Source organism: Furipterus horrens, unplaced genomic scaffold, assembly GCF_987537825.1.
Source record: "Furipterus horrens unplaced genomic scaffold, mFurHor1.1.pri manual_scaffold_10, whole genome shotgun sequence".
Taxonomy (NCBI): Eukaryota; Metazoa; Chordata; class Mammalia; order Chiroptera; family Furipteridae; genus Furipterus; species Furipterus horrens.
Window position 1 is genome coordinate 39,817,613 of NW_028327180.1, and position 25,479 is coordinate 39,843,091.

The 25,479-nt window shown below is 54.8% G+C and overlaps 1 protein-coding gene across 3 annotated transcripts; it reads right to left on the reverse strand.

Annotated features, from left to right (window-relative positions):
* Nucleotides 1-949: 949 nt before the first annotated feature.
* Nucleotides 950-24,577, reverse strand: SEMA6B (semaphorin 6B). 3 transcript variants are annotated; one of them, XM_090289396.1, is made up of 17 exons: nucleotides 24,533-24,577; nucleotides 11,609-11,757; nucleotides 11,343-11,466; nucleotides 9,682-9,742; nucleotides 9,481-9,543; nucleotides 8,884-8,985; nucleotides 8,368-8,458; nucleotides 7,898-8,017; nucleotides 7,331-7,419; nucleotides 6,513-6,730; nucleotides 5,595-5,726; nucleotides 5,220-5,369; nucleotides 4,555-4,737; nucleotides 4,321-4,467; nucleotides 3,479-3,556; nucleotides 3,297-3,355; nucleotides 950-2,765 (listed from the first exon to the last, which is right to left on the reverse strand). In XM_090289396.1, exons 2-17 carry the CDS (start codon nucleotides 11,727-11,729, stop codon nucleotides 1,888-1,890), a joined length of 2,616 nt encoding a protein of 871 aa, XP_090145522.1. In that variant the 5' UTR covers nucleotides 11,730-11,757; nucleotides 24,533-24,577; the 3' UTR covers nucleotides 950-1,887. The 3 variants fall into 3 exon arrangements, with proteins under 3 accessions (XP_090145522.1, XP_090145521.1, XP_090145520.1); XM_090289395.1 differs by lacking the exon at nucleotides 24,533-24,577 and adding an exon at nucleotides 22,356-22,378; XM_090289394.1 differs by lacking the exon at nucleotides 24,533-24,577 and adding an exon at nucleotides 12,425-12,473.
* Nucleotides 24,578-25,479: the final 902 nt, after the last annotated feature.

Here is a 25,479-nt window from a genome sequence, read left to right on the forward strand (position 1 = left end):
TTAAAATGAAATCAGATTGTGTCTCCTGCTTGAAACCATCTGGTGGCTTCCTGTCTAACTGAAAATAAAATTCATAAAGCTGGGTAAGTGGAGAGTAGGATGAGGAGTTAGTATTTAATGAGGATGGCGTTTTTGTTTGGGAAAGTGAGAAAGTGCTGGTGATGGGTGATGGGAATGGTTGTCCGATGATGTGAATGGACTTCATGCCACTGAACTCAACACTTAAAAAAGGCTCAAATGGCACATTTGAATTTGTGTATATTTATGCATATTTTAACACAGTTAAAAAATTATACTACTCAGCTGCGAGGCCCTGCCAACCTGGGGCCCTATCCTCTCCCTCTTCATCTCCACCTGCTCTTCCCTCACCAACTGGTCCAGCTACACTGGCCAGCTCACCCCACTCCAAGTGAATTCCCACCTCAGGGCCTTTGCACGGGCTGTTCCCTCTGCCTGGAAGGCTCTATCTGCACATCTCCCCAGGGCTGTCCCTTCTCACCAATTCCCATCTCAGCTCAAATGTCACCTCCAGCAGGTCCTCCTTGACCACCCCTTTTCTTCCACACGCAGTCACCCCTACCTAACACATTATCTGGCTTTTACTTCATTACACATATCTCTACCTCAAATCCAGTCCTAATCTGCTTGTATGTGGTCACTCTCCCCAGTAGGCTGTGAGCTCCACGAAGACAGGAGTTTTTGTCCACATACAGTGCCTGGCACATAGTAGGTATGCAATAAATATTTGCTGACAGACCAGTCAGGAACTGGCCCCCAACCAGATGAAGACAGGGACTCCCTCGACTCTGTATTCCCACACGCAGTGCCCCAGAGTTCGGTTGGCTGCTGTGACCCAGCCATGAGTCTTGCAGGTGTTCCCAACTGTGCAGGGCTATGCCACTGCCCAGGTCCCACCCCTAGGAGATAGAGCAGACCCAGAGCCTTGGGGGCCGGTGGTTGTAAACAGTTTTATTGATGGGGAGGGGGTTGGGAGGCAAATTCCAGAGAGGGTCCAGGTCTCAGCTGGCCGCTCAGCTGGCATGCAGGGTCAGCTGGAGGTCAAAGGGGGAGGTCACAGGGGACAGGTGGTGTGGGACCCTCTGACCACGCTGGGGCCATATTTACAGGGGGGCCCACCCGCCTTTGCTGCTCCCAGACCTTTACACAGCTGCTGCCAGTATGACTTATGGGCAGGCCCCCCTGGAACTCCCACCTGAAACCCCTTCTCTGTCTCCTCCCAAATTCCTATCCGGCACCTTGGAGGACCCCCAGCCTTCTGGAAGCCCCTGCATTGGCTCAGCCAATGCCCAGGCTGCTGGGGCCGCTGCACTCACACACAGACACGCACCCTGCATGAGTGCCCATCCCCACGCACACGCTGGTAGTAGCCCTCACAGGCATCCACACACACACCTCCCTCCCCTGCCCGGCCCCTCACACACGAACATGGCATGCATACACACACACACACTCACACACGCCAGGAGCCTGGGTCAATGAGGGACCTGGAGGGGGGGCACTTGGGTCTGCAGCTGTGGCCCCCTCCTCATCCCACCACCTCCAAGCCCCTGGCTGCCACCCCGAGAACGGAGTTGTGCAATTGGGTAGAAAACTGCAAAAATAAAACGCAAATTGGAAACAAACCCAAACCCACGCACAGAAGATCAACCTCAAATCCATAGCACATCCTCCCGACCCCCCCCAAACCGCCTAGTGTCCCGCGGCCCTGGTCAGGGTGGGGGCCAAGCCGTTGTGCTTCCATGTGGCGGAGGCCCCTGCTCCCCCTGTGCGCTGGGGTGGGGGTCTTGAGCACCCACTCGGAGCTGGGCCTGATCTCTTGCTCCTGTTCTCGTGGCTGGCACAGCCGAGGTGTTGGGGGGCCCCAGCCTAGGGCACAGGGGGCGCAGTCCTGTCTGTCCCACCATAGGAGAGGAGGTGGGCCAAGTCCGTGCTGGGCCGGGCGTGGCGGCCACGGTGATGGTCACCTGGCCGGCCCTCACCGCTGTTGAATGTGTGCGTGCGGCGCAGGGTGGTGGCAGCTGGGGCGTGGGGGCCTGGCCTCCGAAGGCTGCCCGTGGGCGGTGGGCTCCAGGGCCGAGGGAGACTGTCGGAGGCTGCTGTATTTGGGTCCAAGGGGCCTGTGGGTGCTGACACCACACGCCGGCGGTCTGGGCTGGCATGGGGCGTAAGTGGGAAGTCGCTGTGGGAGGCCCGGCTGGGCACAGTGTGCTGCTCAGGGGCCCGGGTGGGGGCCAGCAGCAGCAGGGAGGAGGAGGCAGAGGCTGGGAGCAAGGGGTGGCTGTGCTCCCAGGCACGGGGGCCCAGAGCGTGGGGGTGTGGGGTGGGCAGGCGCTTCTGGGGCAATGGTGTCTGTTCGGGAGTGGGCAGCAGCCCTGAGTCCAGGTCATGAGGGCCACCCTGCAGCAGTGTGGTCTTGGCCCACCCATTCTGCATTAGGGGGGCCAGTAGGGCCTCAGGGGGTCCCCCAGCTCCACTGCCACCCCCACCCCGGCCCCCAGGACCACCTGCCCGGCGCTCGCCCAGCCGGCTCACGCTCAGCACGGCCTCGCTGCCCCCATGGGCCAGGATGGCCTCCTTGTCCTTGCGACGGGCCAGCTCACGCCGCTCTCGGAGGCCCACGTACCAGCCAACGCTGAAGCCTGACACCACAGCACCCACCACAAAAGCCGCCACTGACGATGTCACCAGTAGGTTCACTGATACCAGCCCGGCGCGCTCCTCCGAAAGGCTGGCCCGCAGGAGTCCTGGCCGAGAGGGCCGTGTGAGAGGGGCCAGCTAGGGGACAGTTCTGTCCACACCTCTGGCCACCTCAGGCTTGTCTGCCCATCTTATCTGTCCTCTCAAAGTCTGTCTGCCTTGTGATATCTCTTTGTCCCTTCCAAAGCCTGTCTGTCTCTCAGAGTCTCAGTTTCTCTGGGGTCTGTCTGTCCTCTCAAAGTCTGTTCATCTGATTGTCCTGTGATGTCTCTGTCACTTTAAAACCTGCCTGTCCATTTGTCTCTTGGCATCTGCCTCCAGCATCTGTCATCTCTCATTATTTTTCTGTTCCTTTCAAAACCTGCCCATACATCTGTCTGTCCCCTGGCATCTGTCTGTCCCCTCAGTTTGTCCATTTATCTGTCTCTTGGCCTCTCTCTGTCTCTCACCTTCCTCCCTACCTGGACGTGGGACCCCCTGGCCTTCCAAAGCTAGTCCCCCCACCCATCTGGATGTGGGCAGGAAAGAGCATGAGCACCCCAGGGGAGGGTCTCCAGTTCTCCCTTTCCCCCACTTACCTGTGCAGTCCCCTAGGCCTGAGGTGCTAGCCCCGGACACGTCTTGCTCAAAGGTGGCCCTGATGGGGGTAAGACAGACACAATCAGCAGGAACACCTCTCACAGAGCCCGAGTTGGGGAGGGGGAGCCCTGACCATCAGGTGGGACAGATACCCTCCCTCCATTCTCTTCTTCCCCCGTACCTGGTGCCCGGGCTGAGGAAGACACAGGAACCGTCAGGGGCCCACCCGCAGTAGGGGTCCTGGCTGCCAATGCAGCTCCTAGAGCAAACGAGGGGCCCAGCAGTCCATCAACCATAGCCTTGTGCACACTGCCTCCTGCTTATCAGCTCGAGGGTCTTGGGGATCCTGGCTACACATTTCTGTGGTGGGGGCTATTCATTCTCCATTTTACAGAAAAGAAAACTGAGGCTCAGGAAGGTTCACTTCTGCCAGAGCAGCAGCAGAGCTGGGATGGGAGCCCAGCAGGCTTGCCCCAGAGTCTGCCGGGGCTCTGTGCTGTGGTGTCACTGTTGTCATGGTGGGGGTGGGGGTGGGGTTTCTCAGTGTGGAGGGCTCACACCGAGTGCAGGGGGTGCCAGTACTTTGCATCTGATCTTTCCACCCATATCAGAGGTTGGGAAACAGCCACCTCCCTGGTCCCCAGCTTCTGCTCCTGCTGCTCTTAAAAGTGTCACTCAGGTTCCACCCTTCCTCTGCCCACAGGCCTCCAGGGCTCCCACCTCCCTTGGGATGAAAGCCCAAGTCTTCCCCGTGGCCCACTAGGCCCTGCATCCTTTCCCTGCCCTCACCTCCTTCCTTACTGACTCATCTCCAGCCACATGGGCCTCCTCGCTATTCCTCTAAGATCCCAGACATGGTCCTGTCCCAGGACCTTTGCAGATGCTGCGCCTTCTGCCTTGCTCCTCTTCTAAGTCAGGAGGCTAGTGGGCCCTTAACTCAAACTCAGCTCTTCCTCTCTTTCCATGCTCACCTCTCCTCAATCCCCCCAGACACCGCCAGCAGTGGGCCCAGGGGGCACTCACTTCATGCATCCTGAGTACTGCTGGCAGCGGGCCACGGGCACACGGACCACACAGCGGGGGAAGGCCACCAGCAGGCCTCCTGAGGCCACATCCAGCTCCAGGCTCAGCAGCCGTTGCCCTGTCTCACTGCCACCTGACCGTCCACACCTGGAGGTGAGCAGAATAGTAAGACTCAAGGGTTGTGTTCCATCTCCCTGCCCACTGGCCCAATTCCTGGCCTCTGCCAGGCCGCACCTGTCTGGCCGGTAGGTCTCGAACTCCTCAAGGAAGACACTGGGCCCAGAGGTGCCCAAGGCACTGGCATTGGGCCAGACGAGGAACTTGAGGATGGTGCCCGCCTCGGAGCCCAAGAAGACGACGGTCTGGTTGCCCCAGGGGCCGGCGCCCACATCCACAGCCACTCGAGTCAGCTGGTGCCTGTGGCCAGGGCAGGAGGGGTCAGACCGGCCCCACAGCCCCTTCGGCCCCACAGCCCCTTCAGCCCCACCCACACTGGACAGACATAGAGGCACCACCCACATCGGGCAATGTGGGCACAGGTGTGGTTACATGGGTACACATCACCTTCCTCCAAAACAGACCCCAAACTGGGCTCCCACTTGGGACTGTCTCTTCCTGAATCTCTCTTTCTGTGTCCCTCTCTGTCTCCCTCTGTTTCTCTTTCTGCCTCCCTCGCTCTGTCTCCTTCTCTTTCTATCTCTGTCTCCGTCCCTTCGTGTCTCTCTGTGTGTCTCTGGTCAGTCCCCAGAGCTGCATGCAAACTGTCTCCACCAACACTGCTGTCCGTCCTCCCCTGTGCCCATAGTCAGCCCCGTCTTCCCTCCCCACTACCACCCTCTCCTGGACTTTCACCCTCACCCTCTATCCCAGCAGCACTCTAGCCGCTCATGGGGACTGACCGTGTCAGAGTACGCACTATCCAGGGTGCGTGGCCCAGTGAGGGCACCGCCTCATCCATCAGGGGGTGGGTCTTGACGAAGTTCAGGATCTCATCGGGGAAGGCGCTAGAGGCATTGTACTGCATGCCTGGAGCTGCACAGCACCCAGGCCTGTGGGGATGAGGGGGTGGTCAGGGCAGTTTGGGGGTCCCATATAGGGGCTCTGATTCTCCAGGGGACCCACTGCCCTGCCTAAGGGCCTTAGTTTTCCTCATTTGTATAATGGGTACAGCTGAACGTGGCAACAGCTAAAAAACTGTCTGGGAATCTCTGGCCCACAGTCATGGGGACAGGACTCCACCCAGGCACCTGTCTCAGGATGGAGGGGGCTCTCACCGGGGCCGTGGCACCTGATCCTCTGGCACAGGTGTCCAGATGGACTCTGGGGACTTCTGCTCACGGAAGCGGCCTTCAAACACGGCAGCCACTTGTGTCATGTCAAAGGCGCAGACAGCAGAGCCAGGGATGCTGGGAGGTTAGATGAAAGGGAGCAGTGAGCCTGGTGGGAGGCACCGCCTCAGGCACATGTGTGGAGGAGTCCTTGTCCTCTGGAGCTGTCAGATGTTCAGTCCCCTGCACCAGAATGTCACCCCCCTGCCCCATCCAGTCATTCTGGCTCCTGAACAGTTCTCAAACAGGATCATATATTAGCTCCTCCACAGCTACCTGTGTCCTGGCCTTCATTGTCACTTGCCTGAATGTTCAATCTCTCAGGTACCACTTTTGCCCCCTTACAACCCATTCCTTCTTCAGCTCCTCATTCTCCCATGGCTCCCTAGTGCTCCCAAGATAAAATCCAGGCTCTTCCCTGCAGCCATCACCTCCCTGCCCTCATCCTGTCCACTTTCCCCTCTGCTCCCTCCATTCTAGCCAAATGGGCTCCCCCCTATTGTTTAAAGACACCAAGTTTATTGCAGTCTTTCACATGCTGTTCCTACAACTTGGAATGCTCTTCCCTTTTCCTCCATCTCACACCCACTGGAGCCTAGTTCCAGTGTCCCCTCCTCCAGGTAGCTCTCTCTGAACCCCTCCTTTAAAGCAAGTGGATGGTGATGTCCCTTATCTGTCCAGTTCTGACCAAAGGGATTTGGAGGCTCAGTGTGGGTTTGTTCTACCACAGTCTGGGGTCAAGGCCTCTTGGGGGTCCAGTCTTGCCCAGCCTAGGACTCGGGGAATAGGCAATGAGTGAATGTGGGACCTCTCCACTCATGCCCACCCAGTGCCCTCAGTTTGCTCCCATCAAGATCCACTGACCTGTTGCTGGGGGTGGAGAAAATGGCAAGGACCATGGGCCGGCCCTCCAGGCTGACCACGCCTGTGACAGCCTGCAGCACATTAAAGTAGAAGTGGGAGTCCCCCGGGACAGAGCAGTTCAGCCGCGCCTTCAGGAAGGACGTCCATTGCTTCTCCAGCACACGAGGGGAGCCCCCCACATCATTCTTGCACACCCGGGCCACACGGGACACCACCACCTGGCATGACAGTGGACAGATGGGACCTGAGCCCTGTGTCCCAAAGGCCACACTGCCTACCACCCAGGCTGGGATGGAGGAGCCTGACCCTGGCTCACTGTGGGATCCCAGTGGGTCATTGTATCTCCCTGGCACCAGATTCCCCAGTGAAACTGTGGGGATGACAATGAGGATCATAGCAATGTGACAATCATAATCACAATCATTTACACTTATAGATCGTTCACTATGAATCTGGCACTTTATTCTCATCATCTTTTACTTCCCTCCCAAAGCTCTACAAAGGAGGGCCTACTGATATCCCCATTGTATAGATGGGGAAACTGAGACACAAAGAAAGGGAAGTGACTGGCCCAAAGCAGTCTGTGTACTTAACTGTCTGGCTGCTGGACTGGATGGGTAGGTAGAGGGATGGAGGAATGAGTGGATGGATGGATGGGTGGATGGATGGATAAATGAATGATCTGAAGGAGATAATTATGGATAATGAAGGAGATAATGAAAAACATAATCAATGGATGGATGTGTGCATGAATGGATGCCGCTCAGCTCCACACCCCACTGCCTGGGCCTCTCTGGGAGGGAAAAACAGGGTTTTACCTTCTCTAGGTAGTTAAACTCCATCGCAATCTCCCGGAAGAAGAAGTAGATATGGCTGCCCCACTCCACCGCGTGCACAAAGTAGGGCTCTATAGGAAAGGAAGGGTCAGAACCCAGCCCCTGACATGAGAAAGGGTGCTTCTGGAGCTGAGAACACATCAGCCTGGGTGGCTATTTTTATGGGGAAGGGGGGACACCAGTTTATTACCCAGGCAAAAGAAAACAGATGAAAACTTTTGGGGTCTTGAGGGGAGGGATGAGTGTCAGAATCCTAAAATCACTGTGTCCACCCTCCACAAACAGCAACATTTACTATTTTTGTCACCTTCCTCCCTCATGTGTTAAAGAGCTGAGCTCCTGCCACATCCCTCTTGTAGTTTCATTTTGGGCTTCCAAGCCACCCATTCCCAGCCAGTTCTACTTTAGGTCCAATTTCAGTCTTTCCTCTAGCTTTGTCTTTAAAGAGGCCAGTAGGTTCCAAAGATGAAATGGGAGTCCCCTCCATGACTCCTCTGGGACTCTTATTCTGGTGGAGCGGTGGGGGGATTCGATGAATGTCCATCCCACCTTTAAACCACTTGGAGTCATGTTTCACTGTACGCAGAGTGGGTCGGTCCCCAAGGCTGCGGTAGATGACTGCATCAATGGCTAGGAAGTCAGTAACAGTGGCTGTGAAGAGCATTCCTTCTGTATGGGGGTGATGGGGGGGGAAGAGGTGAGAGAATGATTGGATTGTGAGGCCAGAGGCTGTGTGGGTCAATACTTGATCTTCTAAGACTCAGTCTACCTCATTGAGACTAGGTGAGCCCCTGTCTGTAGGCTGAGCCCTGACCCCATCTAAGCCCTGAGCCCAAGCTGAGCCCCAACTCCCACTGAGTCCTGACCCCAGGCTGAGATTCTGCCTGTTTCACAGCTGAATGTACAGTCTCCCAGCTTCCTTCTAAATGGCTCCAAGTCCAAGAGTGGAAAATGCTATGCCTTGCTTGGGGCTGGAGCCCCATCAGATGGTCAGAGTTGGGCTGTGGGGAGACACTCACCAGAAAACAGGGCGACGTTGGCGTGTTTGGGGTCGTATGGGCAGCGTGCCATGCCACTGATGTTGTCCCCGAGAGGCTGTAGTGTGTCTATCTGCAGGGGGACAGGGCCTGAGTGACAGAGTTCCTGGCTACATCTGGCAGCCCCCCAGGTCCCCCATACTCCTACTTAAAGGGGAATTCTGTCTCTATCTTGGATGCTGTGTGACTTGATCCGTCACCTAACCTCTCTGAGGCTCAGTTTGTTGATCTGTAAATGGGTCTAACAGTCAATTCTAGTTAATCCTATAACTGGGTCAAAAGCAAAGTAATTAGGGCTTCTCTGACCCCCATATAGACCTCCTTTGGAAGCCTCCTCTTGAGCTCTGGGTGAGGAGGCAGACGGGGCACATCCAGTAAGGCTTTCTGTAAGAGGTTATGTGAGTTCGGGAAAGGCACACGGCCAACGGAGGGCAGGTGAGAGCAAAGGTACGGAAGTTGGACCTGGGGCGACCAGGGCATCGAAGGGCAGAGACTCACGCTGTAGTTGGCACACACGGGGTTGAAGGCATTGGAACCGCACACAAAGAGGGTGGATTCGTCCCGAAGTAGCAGCACCTTTACAAAGTTTCGACATTCGCCCTGGGGTAGGGAGGAAATTGAGAAGCCGGAGTGGGCGTGACCAAGTGTGGGGGCGTGGCCAGGGCTGTAGGATCTTAATAGGGCGTGGCTAGAGCTGACTAGGAGCCAGGACTGATATAAGACCTTACAAGGACGGGCAGGGATGTGGGGGTGTCTTAGTCTCGAGAACACGTCCGGGGTGTGGGCACAGCTAAAACAGGACTGGATCGGCACATGGCCACAACTAAGGTAGGGGCCAGGACAGGGAAATACCTATTTCTTATCAGCGGCCATTGAAGGGGTGGAGCTATGGCAAGACCCGGTGAATGGCCATGGTCGTAACTGAGAACCATTTGGAGGTCCTGGCTAGGCTCTGGGTGTAGCCATAACAACACCAGGGTCCAGGTCTGGGATAAAGGAGGAGGAGGATTTTGCCTTGGGTGCCGACAGGCTACATTGAGGAGTTGGTTGGGGCATGGTCTTAGTTGACTGGGAGCGTGACCAGGGCCCACTCACCTCCTGCTTGCCCTTCATCCTACACACGTTGATGTCGCTGGGATTGGAGCGCCAGGTCAGCTTCTGGGGGCACAGGGAGATGATGAGGGGTACCCAACAGCCCTAGGAACCCCTGCCAGGTGGACCCGAATCCCCAGTGCAATGTCAGCCCCCTCTGGTGGGAGCCCTAAGTGTTGCTCCCTCCCCTCCCACCTTTCTCACCTTCTGGTACCGAAGCTCCATGGAGGTAGGGGGCTCCAGCTCTACCCGGTACAGGTTGTCCCTGAGGGAGGTTTGAAGTCAGTGAGACTTAGGGGCCTCCACCCTCCACCATGTTACAGTCTCCTGGTGGCAGACGTGGTGTCCAATACGTAACAACGCCTCTGCCATGAGCAACTCCTCACTGAACATGCCCTCACATCCATGCATATGGCCTAACACATCTCCTCATGCCTTAAAAAGACACAAGTTCTAGCACATCCATATGCCTTAAAATGCCACCTCAGGCTTACATACCCAATGACCTGGGGCTGCACCCAACATAATGAACTGTCAAATGCTTTACATCAGGTGCCCCACTGAGCACCTCTCAGTCTACCCCAGGCTTTCCCCTTCCCCAATGTCACAGAAATGTGCTCTGGCCAAGGTAATTGACCAACGAGTATTAAGTGCAGCAGTCACTTCTCTGTCTTCCTCCCCCTCTCTAGCGTCTGACCCTCACAGCACCCCCCCCTCCTGGGAACTAGGTTCTCACAAGGATTCTTACCCCCAAAACTCACCAGGCTTCCTTCCTCCCTCTTAGACTCTCTTTGGCGTCTTCCCTCCCCCATCCACACCCCTCCTGGGTGGCCTCATCCACTGTAATACTCACAACATTCTCATGACAATGCCCACGGTCACATCTCCAGCTTGGACCTTCTCTGACCTCGAGATTCGGGGCCCAGCTGTCCCTTAACATCACCATGCAGAGGGCTCACAGGCATTTTGCATTCAGTGTGGCCATTCTAAGCCTGACTGTCCCCTCAAACTTGCTACCTCCCTCCCCCTGTCTTCTGATCTGTCCTTCCTCTCCAGCTTTGTGCTTCTGGGGGTGCAGACCACAAGTTGGAAGTCACCCTCGACTCCTTCTTCTCCCCTCCCACATCCAACACGTCAGCCATCATGGTCTCCTCTGTCTTTAAAGTCTGTTGAGAATTCACCTACTTTTCACCCCTCCGTGGCCACCACCCTATTCCAGCCCCATCGTCTCCCACCGGGACCAGCTCAGTCCCCTCCAACTTGCACCCCACCCCTCCCCCTGGCACCGCCTGGAAACAGTCCATTCTCCCCAAAGAAGCCACCAGAGAGTGCCTCTGAGCTCTTGAACCAGGTTTCCTCCCTTTACCTACAGGTCTACAGGGCTTCCATGTCCCTCCAGGTAAAAAACCGTCTTCCCCTCAAGCCGGAAGGCTCTGAACGACCTGCTCCTGTCCCCTCCTGCTCTCACTGACTCCCTCTCTCCCTTCACTCACTGTGCTCCAGCTGCACGCTCTTCCTTGCTGCTGCTCTGACACGCCAGGCATTAACCCGGCCTTTGCACTTGCTGTGCCCTCTGCCCGGATGTCTCCCTTTCCCCCAAATATCCTCATGGCTGACTCCTCATTATTTAGGTTTAAAGTCTGGAGGCACCCAGTGAGTTTTGACCAAAGAGTTGTCCCCATCCACTAACACACCATAGCAGGCAGCAGGCTCCAACCACACCCAGAGTTCAGCACCCTTAAAAGTCCCTCCCCAGGTACACACATTCACATTCCAGCCAAGCAAGAGGCCCCATCATGAAAACTCCCCCAAAGGCTTCAGCTTGCTCCCCACACTCCGCATACTCTGTCAGACAGAACCCCTACCTGTCTCCAATGAACAATGTCCTGTTGACCCGCAGGACCCGCTGGATGTTAAGGTCGTCGGAGCCCTCTGTGGTGGTCAGGCGCCCTGGCCCACTGCCCACGAACACGGGATAGTGGTTCAGGTCTGGGAGAGGGGGAAAGGAGCAGTGTGATTCAGGCCCGGGGTGAGCTTGGCCTAATGAGCCCCTGGGGGAGGAGGGCAGCAGGCTCAGATGGGGAGCAAGACCCTGCCTTGGGATGCCCCCTGCCCCTGGATCCCCACTCACAGTCCCTGGGGGCCACACTGATCGGCGGCGGCTCCTCGGGGAAGAGTCCATGGGCACCCCCCAGTAGCAGCAGCAGAAGCAATAGGGCCGGGCGGGGAGGGGGCACTCGCGGGGTACACATGGCGAGGTCTGGGAGACGCGTGTGACACCTGCGGGTGAGAGATGGGGAAGTGAGCTGCGTGGCCTGCGTCCGCCGCCAGATGGCGCTCACAAGCCGCAGCGGCCCGGACCTTCAATTTCCAGAAAAATTCTCCGTTGGGATAATTTAAACTAACAATCATGGCACTAACAATAATAATACCAGCACTTGTTTAATTACCAAAACAACTTTCTTACCACCTATTAGTGAAAGCTCATGAAACTGTTTCTAACAAAAATTTAATAAGAATATTTAATAATTTTAATATTAAATAATTTTAATAATGATAATAAATGTAACATTTCAAAAGCTATTTAAAAAGTTAATCTTAAAAGACAGAATTAAAACATAACCATCTTAAAGTGGAAGGCTCAAAAAAATTCAAAGGCTCTTGGAATTTTATAAACCACAACCTGAAAATTGCAGTACTTCAAAATCAGAGAATATTCCATCTGGTGAGGGACCTCAGAGACCCCGATAAGTCTCACATCCTTCTGGAGTCCAGCTTTTCTGTCCCCTGCTCTGGTACCCCTGTGAGGTGCCTCACTACCTCTCCAGGGGGCCTGTTTCCCACTACTGTTCAAGGGAATTTAAAGAACCTTCAAGGTGTGTGGAGCAGAGACAGCCCCCCCCAACTAAGTGATGATCTGGTTGGTGGAAGTGTTTGTAGAACTCACCCTCTGGAACCTAGCTCTCCATACCCCTCGCAGAAAGGGGTGCAGTTCAGAGGTGCTGAATAAGAAACCCACAGCCTTGTCCTGAGAAGTTCCCGCAAGCTCCATGCCTTACATTCCGCATCGCAGCAGCAGCAGGGACATTTCCAAGCCCTGCCCTGGCCTTGTAGGAAATTCCGAGCCCTTAGAGGCAGAGGTGATGAGGGAATTTTGGCCTTGGAGTGACTGCCTCCTGGTCTTCAGGGCCAAAACAGGAAAGCCTCGCATGAAGCATCAGGGCTTCCTCTCCACGACCCTGAACTTCCAGGATTTGTGACTCAGAGGATGCCTGGATCCCATGTGTGCACAGACATGGCATTCCTTCCTTAAGAGTTTCCTTCCCCAGCTCCTCCCCTGATCCACAGCCTCCCATGGCTCCCAATGATCCAAGATCCAGGCCCCAGCAACTGCCTGGCATTCAAGCCCCCCAACCTGACTGGCAGCCCCAATCTTGCCTATCTCACCTTTCTCCCTACAATGCCAGCCCAGGTAACCCTGACCTCTGGGGCGTTCTGTTTGCTCTGTGCCATTTTCAAAAAACATTCTTTACATGTGGGAAAATATGTATAACATAAAGTTTACCATTTTAACTATTTTTAAGTGTACTATTCAGTGGCATTATGTACCTTCACATTGTTGAACAACCATCACCACCATCCAACTCCAGAACTTCTCACCTTCCCAAACTGAAACCGTGTTCCCATTAAACACTAACTTCCCATCCCCTCCTCCATTTCCCTGGTTCCCACCATCTACTTTCTGTCTCTATGGATTTGACTACTCTAGGGATCTCCTGTGAGTGGAATCACACAGTATTTGTCCTGTGACTGGCTTATTTCACTGAGCATAATGTTCTCAAGGTTAATCCACGTTGTAGCAGGTGTCAGGATGTCCTTCCTTTTTAAGGCTGAATAATATTACAGTGTGTGGATGGACACGTTGTGGTACACAGAAGTAAAATTGCTCGATCATATGTAATTATATGTTTTTAAGATTTTATTTTTACTTATTTTTATAGAGGGGGGAAAGGCAGGAGAAAGAGAAGGAGAGAAACATTGTCTTTTTTAACGCCACCAACCAGGTACCTTGTCCACAGCCCAGGCATGTGCCCGGACAGGGAATTGAACCGGCAACCTTCTGGTTTGCAGGGTGACACCCAACCCACTGAGCCACACTGGTCTGCCAGTCAGGGTTGTCATTTTTTTTTTTTTTAGAAAATGCCATGCTGTCTTCCACAGTGGCTCCACTACTTTATATTCCCACCAACAGGACACAGTGTTCCTATTTCTCAACATCCTCGCCATCACTTCTTATTGTCTGTTTTGTTTTGTTTTTTATAGTTGCCATCCTAATGAGTGTGAAGTGACATTGTGTCTTTTCACTTTAGTTATTTTGACAATATTACAGAACTGAACCCCACATGCTTTTTGGCAGTCTGGGCCACTTCGGGGCCAACCCACTGCACCTGGCCTCAGTTTACTCCCCCCTGCCCCCCGCACCTGGGGTTACCAGAGGCCTCAGCACCTCCCACAGCTCCCCAAGACCATCTGCTTCTCTCCCTGAAACTTGAGGCGCCTCTGCTAGCAGCCGCCTGGCGCCTGCCTGCCTGGAACCACCCCACCACCTGCCCCAGCACCTGGCCACTGGGAGCTGCCACCAGGCAGGGAAGCCTGTGGTCAGCATGTGCACCCCATGGTGTGCAAGGCACCCATGCACCCACTTTAGCCCTGGGGCATGACCATGAGAGAGCGGGACAGTCATAACTTGATAAATTGATAGCTCCCACCTAGAAAGGCTTGAGCTGTGGCTGGGCGTCTCAGCTTGACCCCTCAACCGTCACTCCAAGTAGTGGCAGGCAATCCCACTGTATAGATGAGGAAACTGAGGTAGAGATGAGAATTCCTCAAGGCTACCTTGCTTCATCTTCATTGTCAAGTGTCCCCTGGACCGACTTCCCAGGTATTACCCTTCCTTAGTTACTATACGTTTATCACAGGTTTGAATTTCCTTCTGGAACATTTCTCCCACTTCTTGCAGCCAGGGTGTCTGGGTTAGTCTTGGAACCCAGGACTTCAGTATAAATTTTAGCATCAGCTGGTACGTGCGAAAATAAACAACAGATAGAACATAAGCCTTGTCAGGATTTTCACTGGAAGGCACTGAACAGAGATCAAATTGAACTACTGACTTACAGCTCATGTTCCCTGACCCCAACCAGGGTTTCCTTGGTCCTGCCTGTTTCAGCCGAGAATCACTCTCCAACTCCCTCCAACACCCCTGCTCCCCCTAGACTCATTCTCTCACCTTCACATCCAATGCCCGAAAGCCCTGTGGGCTCTGCCTTCAGATTTATCCAGAATTCTCACCCTATCCCAGTCTGCTCCCTGGTCAGGACCCATCATCTCCCATGTGGACCAGTCCAGTACCCTCCACCCTGGTCCCCCGGCTCCAGCTCTTGCTCCCCCCAGTCTGTTTTCCCTGAAGCAGCCACCAGAAGGCCCGTGTGGGCAACTATGTCAAGGACTCACCAGTATGCCCACAGCCCTCCCAGACTCTCACCCCACTTAAGGTAAAAGTTCAAGTCCTCCCAGTGGCCCACAAGGCCCTGTATGACCTGCCTTCATCTGCCCCACCCTGCCTTCACATCCTCCCTTTCTCCTCCTTGCTCACGTGAGTCCAGCCACATGGGCCTCCCTGCTGTTCCTCCGTTATGCCAGGCACAGTCCTGCCCCAGGACTTGTGCATGAGCTGTGTCCTCCCCGCCCCAAAGCCTCTTCTTTCAGATTCCCACAAGGTTCCACTTTATTTCAGATCTCTGCTGAAATGCTGCCTCCTCAGAGAATCCCCACCACCCCCTGGACTCCAGCAGCCTCTCCCCTCCCCATGCCCTCCCACCTGGTGTTATAGTCTCAAAGGGTCCTTTAGACCCTTTGCTTCTCCAAATGTGGTCCTCAACCAGCAGCCTCAGCCTCATTAGAGAGCTATTAGAATGCAGAGTCCCATGCCCCATCCAAGAGCCGCTCAACCAGATTCTGCATTGTAGCAAGATCTCCAGAGACCTGTATGCACAATAATTCATAGAATCAGCTTGTGCACTGATTCCCCCAAATGAAATGATCACCCAGGTAACAACTCATTCAGAGCCTGTCTGCCCCCCTGGAATGTGAGCCCTGTGGAAGTAGTCCTGGGTGTGTCTTGGCCAGTGACATGTCCCCATAGTTTCTGGCACACCATTGATATGCGATAATAATGGCTTGCTATATGGTGATGAAATATGTGTCAGCACCAGGAACTGAACCCAGATTGGACCTCTACCTAGTTCAACTTTGCTTATCACCTCACAACATGCACGGGTGTCCACAGGCAGGTGGGTTTCTGCCACGCAGGTCCACAGGCCCCGATGTCCACAGCATGTTATGGTGTCTGTATGTATGTTCATACTTATGAAAAATGCAACCACAGAATAGCATGTGCCTTAGCAGTGATGGGCAGTTCACATGTGTGTGCACATGCCTATGTGTCCGAGTGTATACACATACACACCCAGGAACCTTCTGTCTGCAGCCCCCATTGATGACTTTCTGGTTGTCAGTTTCCAAGGACCCCAATTTAGTGTTGACCAGGCTGTCTATCCACCCTCCTGCACTGCCCAGCCCAGCCCAATCTCGCTGGCAGGCTGGGGAAAATGAGGCCCAGAATAAGGGCTGGACAGACAACAGTACTAGCCAAAAAGCCCTAGGTTAGCAGCCTAGTCCCTGAAATGCATGGTCTAGGTTCAAATCCCAGCTCTGCCTCTATCAGCCATGAGACTTTTGATGGTGACTTCCCCTCTCTAAGCCTTAGTTTCCCCATCTATAAACTGTGATTGACTATAATTCCAACCCTAAAATGTTTCCAGGCAGTTAAAAGGACATATTGTAGCCCAGCAACATCCAATAGAAAACCACGCACGTGTGTAGTTTTAAACTTCCTAGTGGCCAGGTTGAAAAGGTGATTCAACAGCTGCATGTAGCCAGTGACTGCTGTTTGGGACAGCCCAGCTCTAGATGAAGGCTGGGCCTCCATGATAGTGCACAGCAATTGGAACCACTGAAGGAATGGCAAGAAGGTCCCAGCGGGTGGAGGGAGGATTCCTGGGATTCTCTGACTTTTCTAGATAAGAGAATTTCCCCTTCTGTAAAATAAGGCACTAGAATGGGGCCTGGTCCATGTGTTTACTCTATGTGAAATAACCTTGCTGGGTGACCTTGGGCCAGCAGCTAGCACTCTCTGGGCCTCTGTATCATGGCAGGAACTCAGTGACCCCCAGGTCAGCCTCAGAGGGTATTTCACCATCTGCCATGGCATAGGCGGGGATGAGATGCCCATCTCCAGTTCCATAGAAGGAGCTCCTGTCAGCCCAGCCACCCTAGGATTCCAACTCCAGGGCCCGGCGTCCCCAAGGAGATCAAGTAACCTGGCCTGGCAGCTAGGCCCCTGCACCATCCAGGTCTAGTTACCGACTCTGCTTACAGCTGCCTCCTCCAGCTGCCTCCTCCAGTCACCCCCATCTCAGCCAAGCCTGGTTCTCGAGCTGTCTAGGAACTTGGCTGAGCAGCAAAAGGGTGTTCATGGGGCCCTGGGCATAGCGGGGAGCTGTGGAGAGACCCCCTTGTACCGCAGTGCCCTCTCAATGCCAGTTAACATCTCTCCTCAGCCTAGGAGGCAGTCAGTGCATCCCCCTCCATCCTCCACCCTCCTCCCTGTTTCTCCATCGTGGTAATTATCACCATCTGGTCATCATGAGGGGTAAGTGAGGTGTGCATAGTAGGTGTTTAACAAACCATATTGACTGTTGAGCAGCCTTGGGTTACATCCTCCCTTTGGGCTTGCTTCCTCCTCTGTAAATCAGGGATGAAAATGTCAGCTCCACAATGGCAGGGGGTCTGGCACATAGTAGGCGCTTAATGGACACTGGCTAAACAAATATCTGAAAAATAGACCCTGGGATATGTTTGTTGCAAGGATATGGTTAGTCCAGACTTCCTGAGCACCAACATGGCTGAGGGGGCTTGAGCCATGACCAGGACTGTGTGTCAAGAGCTTGGCACAGAGCCAAGCATGCAGTCAGCACTCAATGAATGCTGAGAGTCTCTTTTGAAGAGAATGGTGCTCAGAGTACCTGAGCTGTATCCATCCCAACCCAGCAGAGCAGGGATTTAAGCCAAGATTCATGAAGCCCCCACTACACATGCAGCAGGTGCTCGGCCAAGCCCTTCACATGTATGAACTCGTTTCTGGCTCACACCAACAAGATGAGGCAGAGAGCAGCACCATCACACCAGCTCCAGCACTGCAGTTTTACAGATGGAAAAACTGAGACTCAGAGAGGTTAAGTCACTGGGCCATGGTCACACAGCACAGTAGAATACAGCCAGCATTTGAACCCAGGTATGTAGTTATACGGCCTCTTGCTGACATTTATTAAGTACCCACAATGTGCCATCTGTCTATGAGGCCACATAGTCTGAATGAACATTTTGAAGATAAACAAGTGGAGACCCAGAGAGAGGCTGTCCTGTTCTCAGGACACTAAGGGAACCAGAGAGGAGACCAGGTGGCAGAGGCAAGGCCTCGAATGGGAGACAAGGCAGGTCCCTGGGGCCTCCCGGTCCAGATGGGGAGGGGGTGCTCCTGGGTAATTAATTTTAATCACTGTTTGGAAATTGGGCTGCCAGGAGGCAAATCGGAAGCAGCAACTTGTAATTAGGAATGGGAAAGAGGGGGCTGCTTTCTCCATGATGCTGAGACCATTTCGAGGAAATTAAAGCATCATTTATACCAGCAAGTCATTTAGGGGGTCTGGAAATAGGCCGCCGAAAGGGGCCAGAGGATCCTAGAGAATCCAGGCTGGGCCTGAGGAGCTGGTCACCCACAGATTCCTGGGCAGGCCTGGGGGCAGATGGGCCCTGCTCTCAGACCCAATTTGGAGGAAATACTGAGTCAGGCCCTGCTCTTGGGATTCAATTTTGGGACCAATTAAGGTCTGGCTCTCAGGGATCCACTTTGTGAGGACAAAGAAATCTGGTCCCTGCCCTCAGTGTCCTCCATCTGAGAGCAGAAGATGGGGACCTCAGGCCCTTTCACTGGGGTTTCTGGGAGCCCTCCTTTACCCCAGGCTGAGCTCCGCCTAGAATTCTGCCACTCACTGCCCCCTCTCAGAGGCTCTGCCTTGGAGGACACAGGGATCCCCAAATGGGGCAGGGCCAGAAAGGCAATTCTGCAGGGGGACACCACTGAGAGACGCTGGGCTGGAGGCAGGCAGGGCTGTGCCAAGTGCTGCTGGGAACGGAAGACCTGGCCAATGAACTTGAAGAAGACAAAGGCGGGAAATAGGTCCCAAGGGAAGGCACTGGGGTCAGAGTAGACCACAAGTCCTAATGAATCACAGCTCAAGAATGGCAGAATCACTGGCAGAGTGACATGGGCTCTGGGGGATAGGTCATGAGAAATGTGCATCAATGGAGAAAAATAGTGAAGGGCCCTGGGTTTTACTGGGAGACCTCGAGGAATCTGCCACCCAATCTGTGCCTCATTTTTCTCCCCAGAGCCTGGGGATTGGAACCTACAAAAGGAAGTAACAGCAAACACTTATGGAGCATCTATTGTGTTCCAAGCCCTGTGTTTTGGGGTTTTACAGAAAGAACTAATGGGGTAAGTGACAGGGGTTTTTCTCATCATTTTCCAGGGAAGGAAATTGAGGCCTGGGGTGGGTGCGTGATGTGCCCAAGGTTGCACAGCTAGGAAATGGCCAAGCTGGAATTTAAACCCAGGTCATCTGGTCCAGACCCCACACTTCTTAACCATAGCACTATCAGTCCCCAGAGAAAGGGGCTCTCAGTCCCTTCCCACATCCATCCATCAGCAAGTCCAAAATCTACCCTACCCACCCACTTCTTTTCCGCTCTACCTCCGCAGCCTGGCCAGCCCCCATCATCACTCACCTGGACCAGTGCAGTCTCCCACCCCCACCGACATGCTGGCCCTTCCTCCCACAGTCTTTCTTCCTTGCAGAACTCAGAGGCACCTGTGGTTACCTGAGTCAGGTCCTACCCTTCTCTGCCCACAACACTCAGGGCTCCCACCTCTCTCAGGGTAAAAACCCAAGCTCTCCCACAAGGCCCTGTACAACCTGCCCCCCCATCCCCTCCCTATCCTCACCTCCTCCCTCTCTCCCTTTCACTTACTCCGCTCCAGCCATATAGACCTCCTCCCTGCTCCTCGAGCATGCCAGGCATATGCCTGCCCCAGGGCCTTTGAACAGCCTCTGCCCTCTTCCTGGAATGCTAGTCCTCCAGATCTTTGAATGACTGGCTCCTTCTCATTTTTCAGGTCTCAACTCAAATGCCACGTCCTCAGAGATACCCTCCCTATTCCATCAGCTCTGCCCTTCTCAGCTGCATCATCCAGTATTATTGTCTTCAGGGCATTTGTTATACTTGATTTACTTTCTCTCTCTAGTTAGTGTCCATATCCCCACCTGGCTGTGAGCATGACAAGGGCAGAGCCCAGTCAGCCCTAGTCATTGCTGGGACCTTAGAACCTGGCACATAGTAGGCACTCATTAGATATTTGTCAACTTATCAAATGAGAGCAAAGACCCACAGCTCCCATTGTGATCAGGGTCACAGGCAACAATTTCTGCTTTTCAAAGTAGCTCCCTTTTTCTGGAGTAAGAAAAACAACAGGAATATGCCTGGCATTTTGCCTGCATCCTCTTGTTTAAATGTTGAACCCTAAGAGAGAGAGAGAGAGAATAGCATCTATGTTTTACTGGTGGGGAAACTTGAGGCTCTGAGAAGGGGGCATGAGTGAGTAAGTGAGTGAATAAAAAGATGGACTCAAACTTACGTCATAGGTCTGACCCCATTGCTGTAGCAATCTCTACGGGCAATAATTCAGAGTGGCTATTTCGACTGTCCGGGGGCTCTTACTCCAGAAAAGGAAAATGGTTCTTCTGAAACTATCAGAAAACATGTAGTCTCACCTGGTGAACTCCTACACATTCATTTTGGTCCTAGTTACAATGTCCCTCTAAAGAGCATCTTCTCTGATGCACTGGGCAGAGCCGGCTTTTACCAGTCCCATTTGCTCATCCTGACCCCACGGAGCAGAGGGCCAATGCCTGCCTTTGTTCCCCTTCCCCCTTGAGAGCCAAACAGAGCTAAAGCCTCCCTCCTTGGGGTCTCAGTGTCACCCAGCATGGGATGCAGCACATGGGAGCCACTGGGGACATTTATTGACTGACTGATCTCCCCAGTTGTCTTGGACAAGGGCTCCCCTGAGAATCCACAATCGTTACTGGGCTCTTGCATTTGGGAAGTTCTCTCCTAGGTCTGCCCTTGGAATGCTGGCTCAGCCTGGGCCAAGGTGCATCCTGGGAAATGCAGTCCTCACTAGACGGCCTTCCTCCCAAAAGGCCCTAGGGTGGCCTACCTTGGGACCCTGGGGTCCCAAGACAGTGAAGGATCATTGAGGGTGGCTGGTGGGGGGGCCTATATCTCTGCCTAAAGGAATAGAAGAAGGTCCGGGCCTCCCAAGTCACCTCCTTGTTTGCCACTTTATCTGGACATCTCCAAAGGACAGGTGACAAATGGCCATGAAAATAAAAGATAATTTTGTGGCTCAGGTCCAGACCTCTTAGGCTGCATATGGAACCCTGGCTCTGGCAAACCAAGCTGGCACCCCATTCATGATGGTGGGGGTGTCTAGGGTGGGGGTCTGTCCCTTGAGCTCCTTTTCCCTGCAGCCAGATCCTAGATAGTTCAACAACAGGACGTGGGGCAGATGGCTGGCACCTGTGCCTCAGTTTCTCTATTTCTACTAAATAAAGTTCCACACACAGTCAACCCCAATCACAGCTAGGTCTGAGAGGAATCAGTCTGAGAATCTGCAGTTCTTTAAATGACTTACGATTTCATAATCATGGTGCCTTAAACATTCCAGTTCAGAAAACCCATAGTACCTGGAAATTTAGAAGAAATCTGGAGGGTCACCTGGGCCTGAGCAATACCAGAATTATTTTTTCAGGAAGAAGGCTGTCCACTCCACTTGCAGGCCTCCCAGGCTAGGTGGCTTACCACCCCTCCAAACTGCTAACTTGGTTTCCAGGAGCCTGTGTCCTGGTAGCTACTCTTCCTCACTGTTGCTCAAGGTCTGAAATGTTGCCCATTCACTATCCTGCTCTAAAACCTTCCATGGCTCCTTATTCCCCTTGGGATAAAGCCTGCTCCTCAACTTGGCATTGACAGGCCCTGCCACCTCTCGGGCCTCATCGTTCATTGTTTCCCACCCTTAAAATAGTCCAGCCACTCAGGACCCCCACAACTCACCATGCAGTGACTATCCTTGCTTCTCCTTCTGCCTGGAATCCCTGTCCCCATCTTCTGGCAACATCCTTTTCATCCTTTAAGCCCCGTGCCAGCATCCTCTCCTCCAGGCAGCCTTTCCTGCTTCCCCCCGTCATGACCCTGGCTGAGTCCCCTCTGGGCTCCCATCATCATCTGGCAAAAGGCCAGGCACACAGGACAGGGCCACACCCCAAGTTCAGCTAGGGACACTCTCCATCCCAGGAGACGGGCAGCAATCGGCATGTCCTTCAGCCCCTGGGGACCCAGCTCCCCTGTCCTGCCGGCTGACGTCAGGGTCACCTTTCCAAGGACAGTTTGATTTCTATCTTCCAGGTCCAGTCCCAGGTAACCCCAGCAACTCCTGTCACAAGCCCTGGGCGGCCACTGCAGATGCCAAACCTCCAGCACTTTCTTTGCCCAGTGGATAGAGGCGAAAGCTGAAGCCTGAGGAGGAACGGCACCTTCTAGGGGACTCAGTACCTCTGTTGGCTTAGACATTTTCTCACCTCAAAGCAGGAAGGCGACAGGACCCTGAGGACCCAGGGGTGCTCAGCTCTGGCAGAAGACAGGTGGGAAGTGGAAGGAGAGAGGAGAGGTTACTAATCCAAGGCATTGTAATGTCAACTCTCTCTGCCTCGCCTCCCTCTACTTAGCTCCTAAATGTAAAGAGCACCTCCTAGGGAGATCAAAGCCCAGAGAGGGCTAGATACTTGTCTAAGGCCACACCTCTCAGTTCCCGGCTTTTTCCTCTAAGTTGCTGTTGTCTGGAGAGGAGTGGTGCACTGGAAGCTCCAGGTGTGATTTCTGCACAGCCCAGGGTAGACAGAGGAGGTGGGGTTCCAGGGTAACCTTTGAGAGAGCATTTGGGTTTCATGTGGGGGCACCTTTCTCCTGACCCCATCTAGCAGCCCCAGGAGCACAGATGCTTCCCTATTTACCCACTCTGCCCCCTCCCTGGGCCTCAGTTTCCCAATTTGCTCTTGGGAATGAACCAGTACGGGGTGGATACACTATAGTTTAATGAGGCTTCTGGCAGGCTGCCACTTACCCAATAGTCAAGGGGTCTCCACTGGTCCCCACTGACCAACCCCCAGCCACCTTTCTGTAGAGCTTGGGACCTCCTCTCAGGTGACTCCTGACCCCACCCGTGACCCCCATCCATCTCCCCACATCCTGTACTTTCTCAAGAGTTTCAGCAACTGCCCAGACACATCTGAAATTTTTATCCTTGAAAGAAACCCTGTCTATTAGGATGTGGGAAAGGGGGTGAGGGTGGGGGAACTCATGGGGGAAGAGATGTCCTGGGGTACTGAACTTTGATTTTGGACCCCTTGAGAAGCTTAGGGAACCCAGAGAAATAGGAAGAAATGCAATTTTGCAAATGGGGCAGGGGTCCCTTCTGTAGTCCCAGCCAATGGTCCCCCCCTTCCTCCTTAAATCCAAATCCAGATGCCCCCCAAACCCCAAGTCCCAGTTCCCTTCAGGTCTGAGGGTCAAAGAAGACAACATCAGGGGGTGGATGCCAAAGATTTCAGCCAGAAAAGGGCTCACAGGGGCTGAAGGTGTGTGAATTGCCCCAGTACTGGGACTCTTGCAAACACTTCCAGTTCCAGTGTCTATATGTCCCAGGCAGGGGTAGGGGCTCTCTATGGCACCCCCTTTCTCTGGGAGGTGCCCTGAACTAGAGGGTGCCCAGAGGCAGAGAGCAGGACAGGGGGGCCCGTGACACCCACCCTGGGGATACATCAGTGCCTGCAGGAGGAGGCCACACTCCATGTCCCCCACACTGCCCAGCACCCTCTAAGAGAGATGCTTTCTTTGTCCCTTTGTCAGCTCTTGGGGGGCCCTGAACCCCTCCGGCGTCCCCAGTGCAGCTAGTGGTGTCTGGACTGGCTCTCTCTCCCCACCGTGGCCCCTCCCTTATGGCCGGGGCCCTGGACTCGATCTGGGCCAGGCAGGAGGCTGGAGAGGGCTCAGGGGCGTCCAAGGTGTGGTGACTGACGGCTGAGTGGGGTGGAGCGGCCTCACCGTGCTGGGACCACCACCCCAGCTGTGGATGGTCCTTGACGTAGCCCTCAGGGTCCCGCCCCTCAACACCAACCCCCATCTCTGGCCAGCAGACCCCCTGCCTGCCCTGAACCCCCCCCACCTGGGCCCAAATCCAGCTCCCCAGCGGTGCAGCCTGGAGCCCCCATTATTGTCTCCTACAGTATCCCCCCACCCCCCACGGACAATATCTTCACCCTCTGCGGTGCCGACAGAACCCCCATTATACCTCCACATACAGGCCCCCAGTCAACATCCAGCTCCCCCCAGATGCAGTGCCATTGGACACCCCCATTACGGAGCCTCATTCAAGCGCCCCAGGCCCAAATCCAGCCTCTTCAAGGTGTTGCTACTGGACCCCATTATAACCCTCCATACAGCGATCCCCGCTAAAATCTAGTCCCCTCCCCAGTTGCGTTGCTGAAAGATTCCCCCCGTTATGGTGCTCCACAAGCATCCTCCCGGCTCCTAATCCATCCCCCTCCCAATAGCGGGGTTCTCAGCGCCCCCTCAATTATAGCGCCTGACCGGGCCGCCCCAGCCAACAAATTCAGACCCCCAGCTGAGTGCCTACAGACACCCCCAGGGCAGCGTCTCAGACCCCAGCCCCCTCTCGCAGACGCCCCGGGGCGCTTACCTCCGAGCCGCTGCCTCCGCGAGTGCGCGGGAGGGAGCGCGAGGGCGGGAGGGCGCGGGAGGGGGGGGACGAGGGGGGTCGGTGCGCGCACCTGTCCTGGCCCGGCCGGCTTAGCCTGGCATCCCGGGTGGGGAGGGGGTCTGGGGGCTTGCGCTCCCCCGCCCCCGGGCCGCTGCGCTGCGCTGGGGGAGGGGGTTCACCCCCGGTTCCCCGCGCGCTGGCGTCGGCTCCGGGGGGGGCGCTGTGCGGTGGCCGGACTAGGGGCGCGCCGCGGCCCCATTTCTTCCGCCCGCCGCGGCGGCCGCTGCGACTCGCGGCTAGCCACCTCTGCCCCACCCTCGGCCACCCTGCCCCCCCCCTCGGCCACCCCCCCCCCCAACTCGGCCGGATCCTCGTAAAACGCGGCCCGGAGTAACGACGGCGCGGAACGGAGGGCGGAGCCGGGTGGGCGGCCCGAGGCACTGGGGGCGGGGATTGGGATGGGAGAGAGACCTAAGAAAAGGCTCCCGACTTTTGTCCAGGTGGGGCGGCTAAGTGCGCACCCCCAACCCCCCAACTTCCTGCTCCTGTCCACCCTGGCCAGACTCACATCCCCAGGATCCACCATCTCCAGTCACACCCATGGATGATGGGGTGGTGTCAGGAACCCCCCCAGGTCTACATGCCCCCTTCATATGAGGTCGTTTATTCAACTCTCAAGCATTAAATTGAACACTCAGCAGACATGTGAGGAAACTGAGGTGTCTTATCCGGTCACCCAGTAAGAAAGTGGCGATTTGAACCTGAGCCAGCTGGCTGCAGAGATCACGGTACACAGGCTGACCTCTGTCCCAGCGTCCTGTGAGGCCTGGCACAGAAAGGGGTTCCTAGGGGGCTACAGATCCTGCTGGGCCCATGGGAGTAGTCCTGGCCCCTGCCTTTGGGACTCCAGGACAAACTGATCTTCT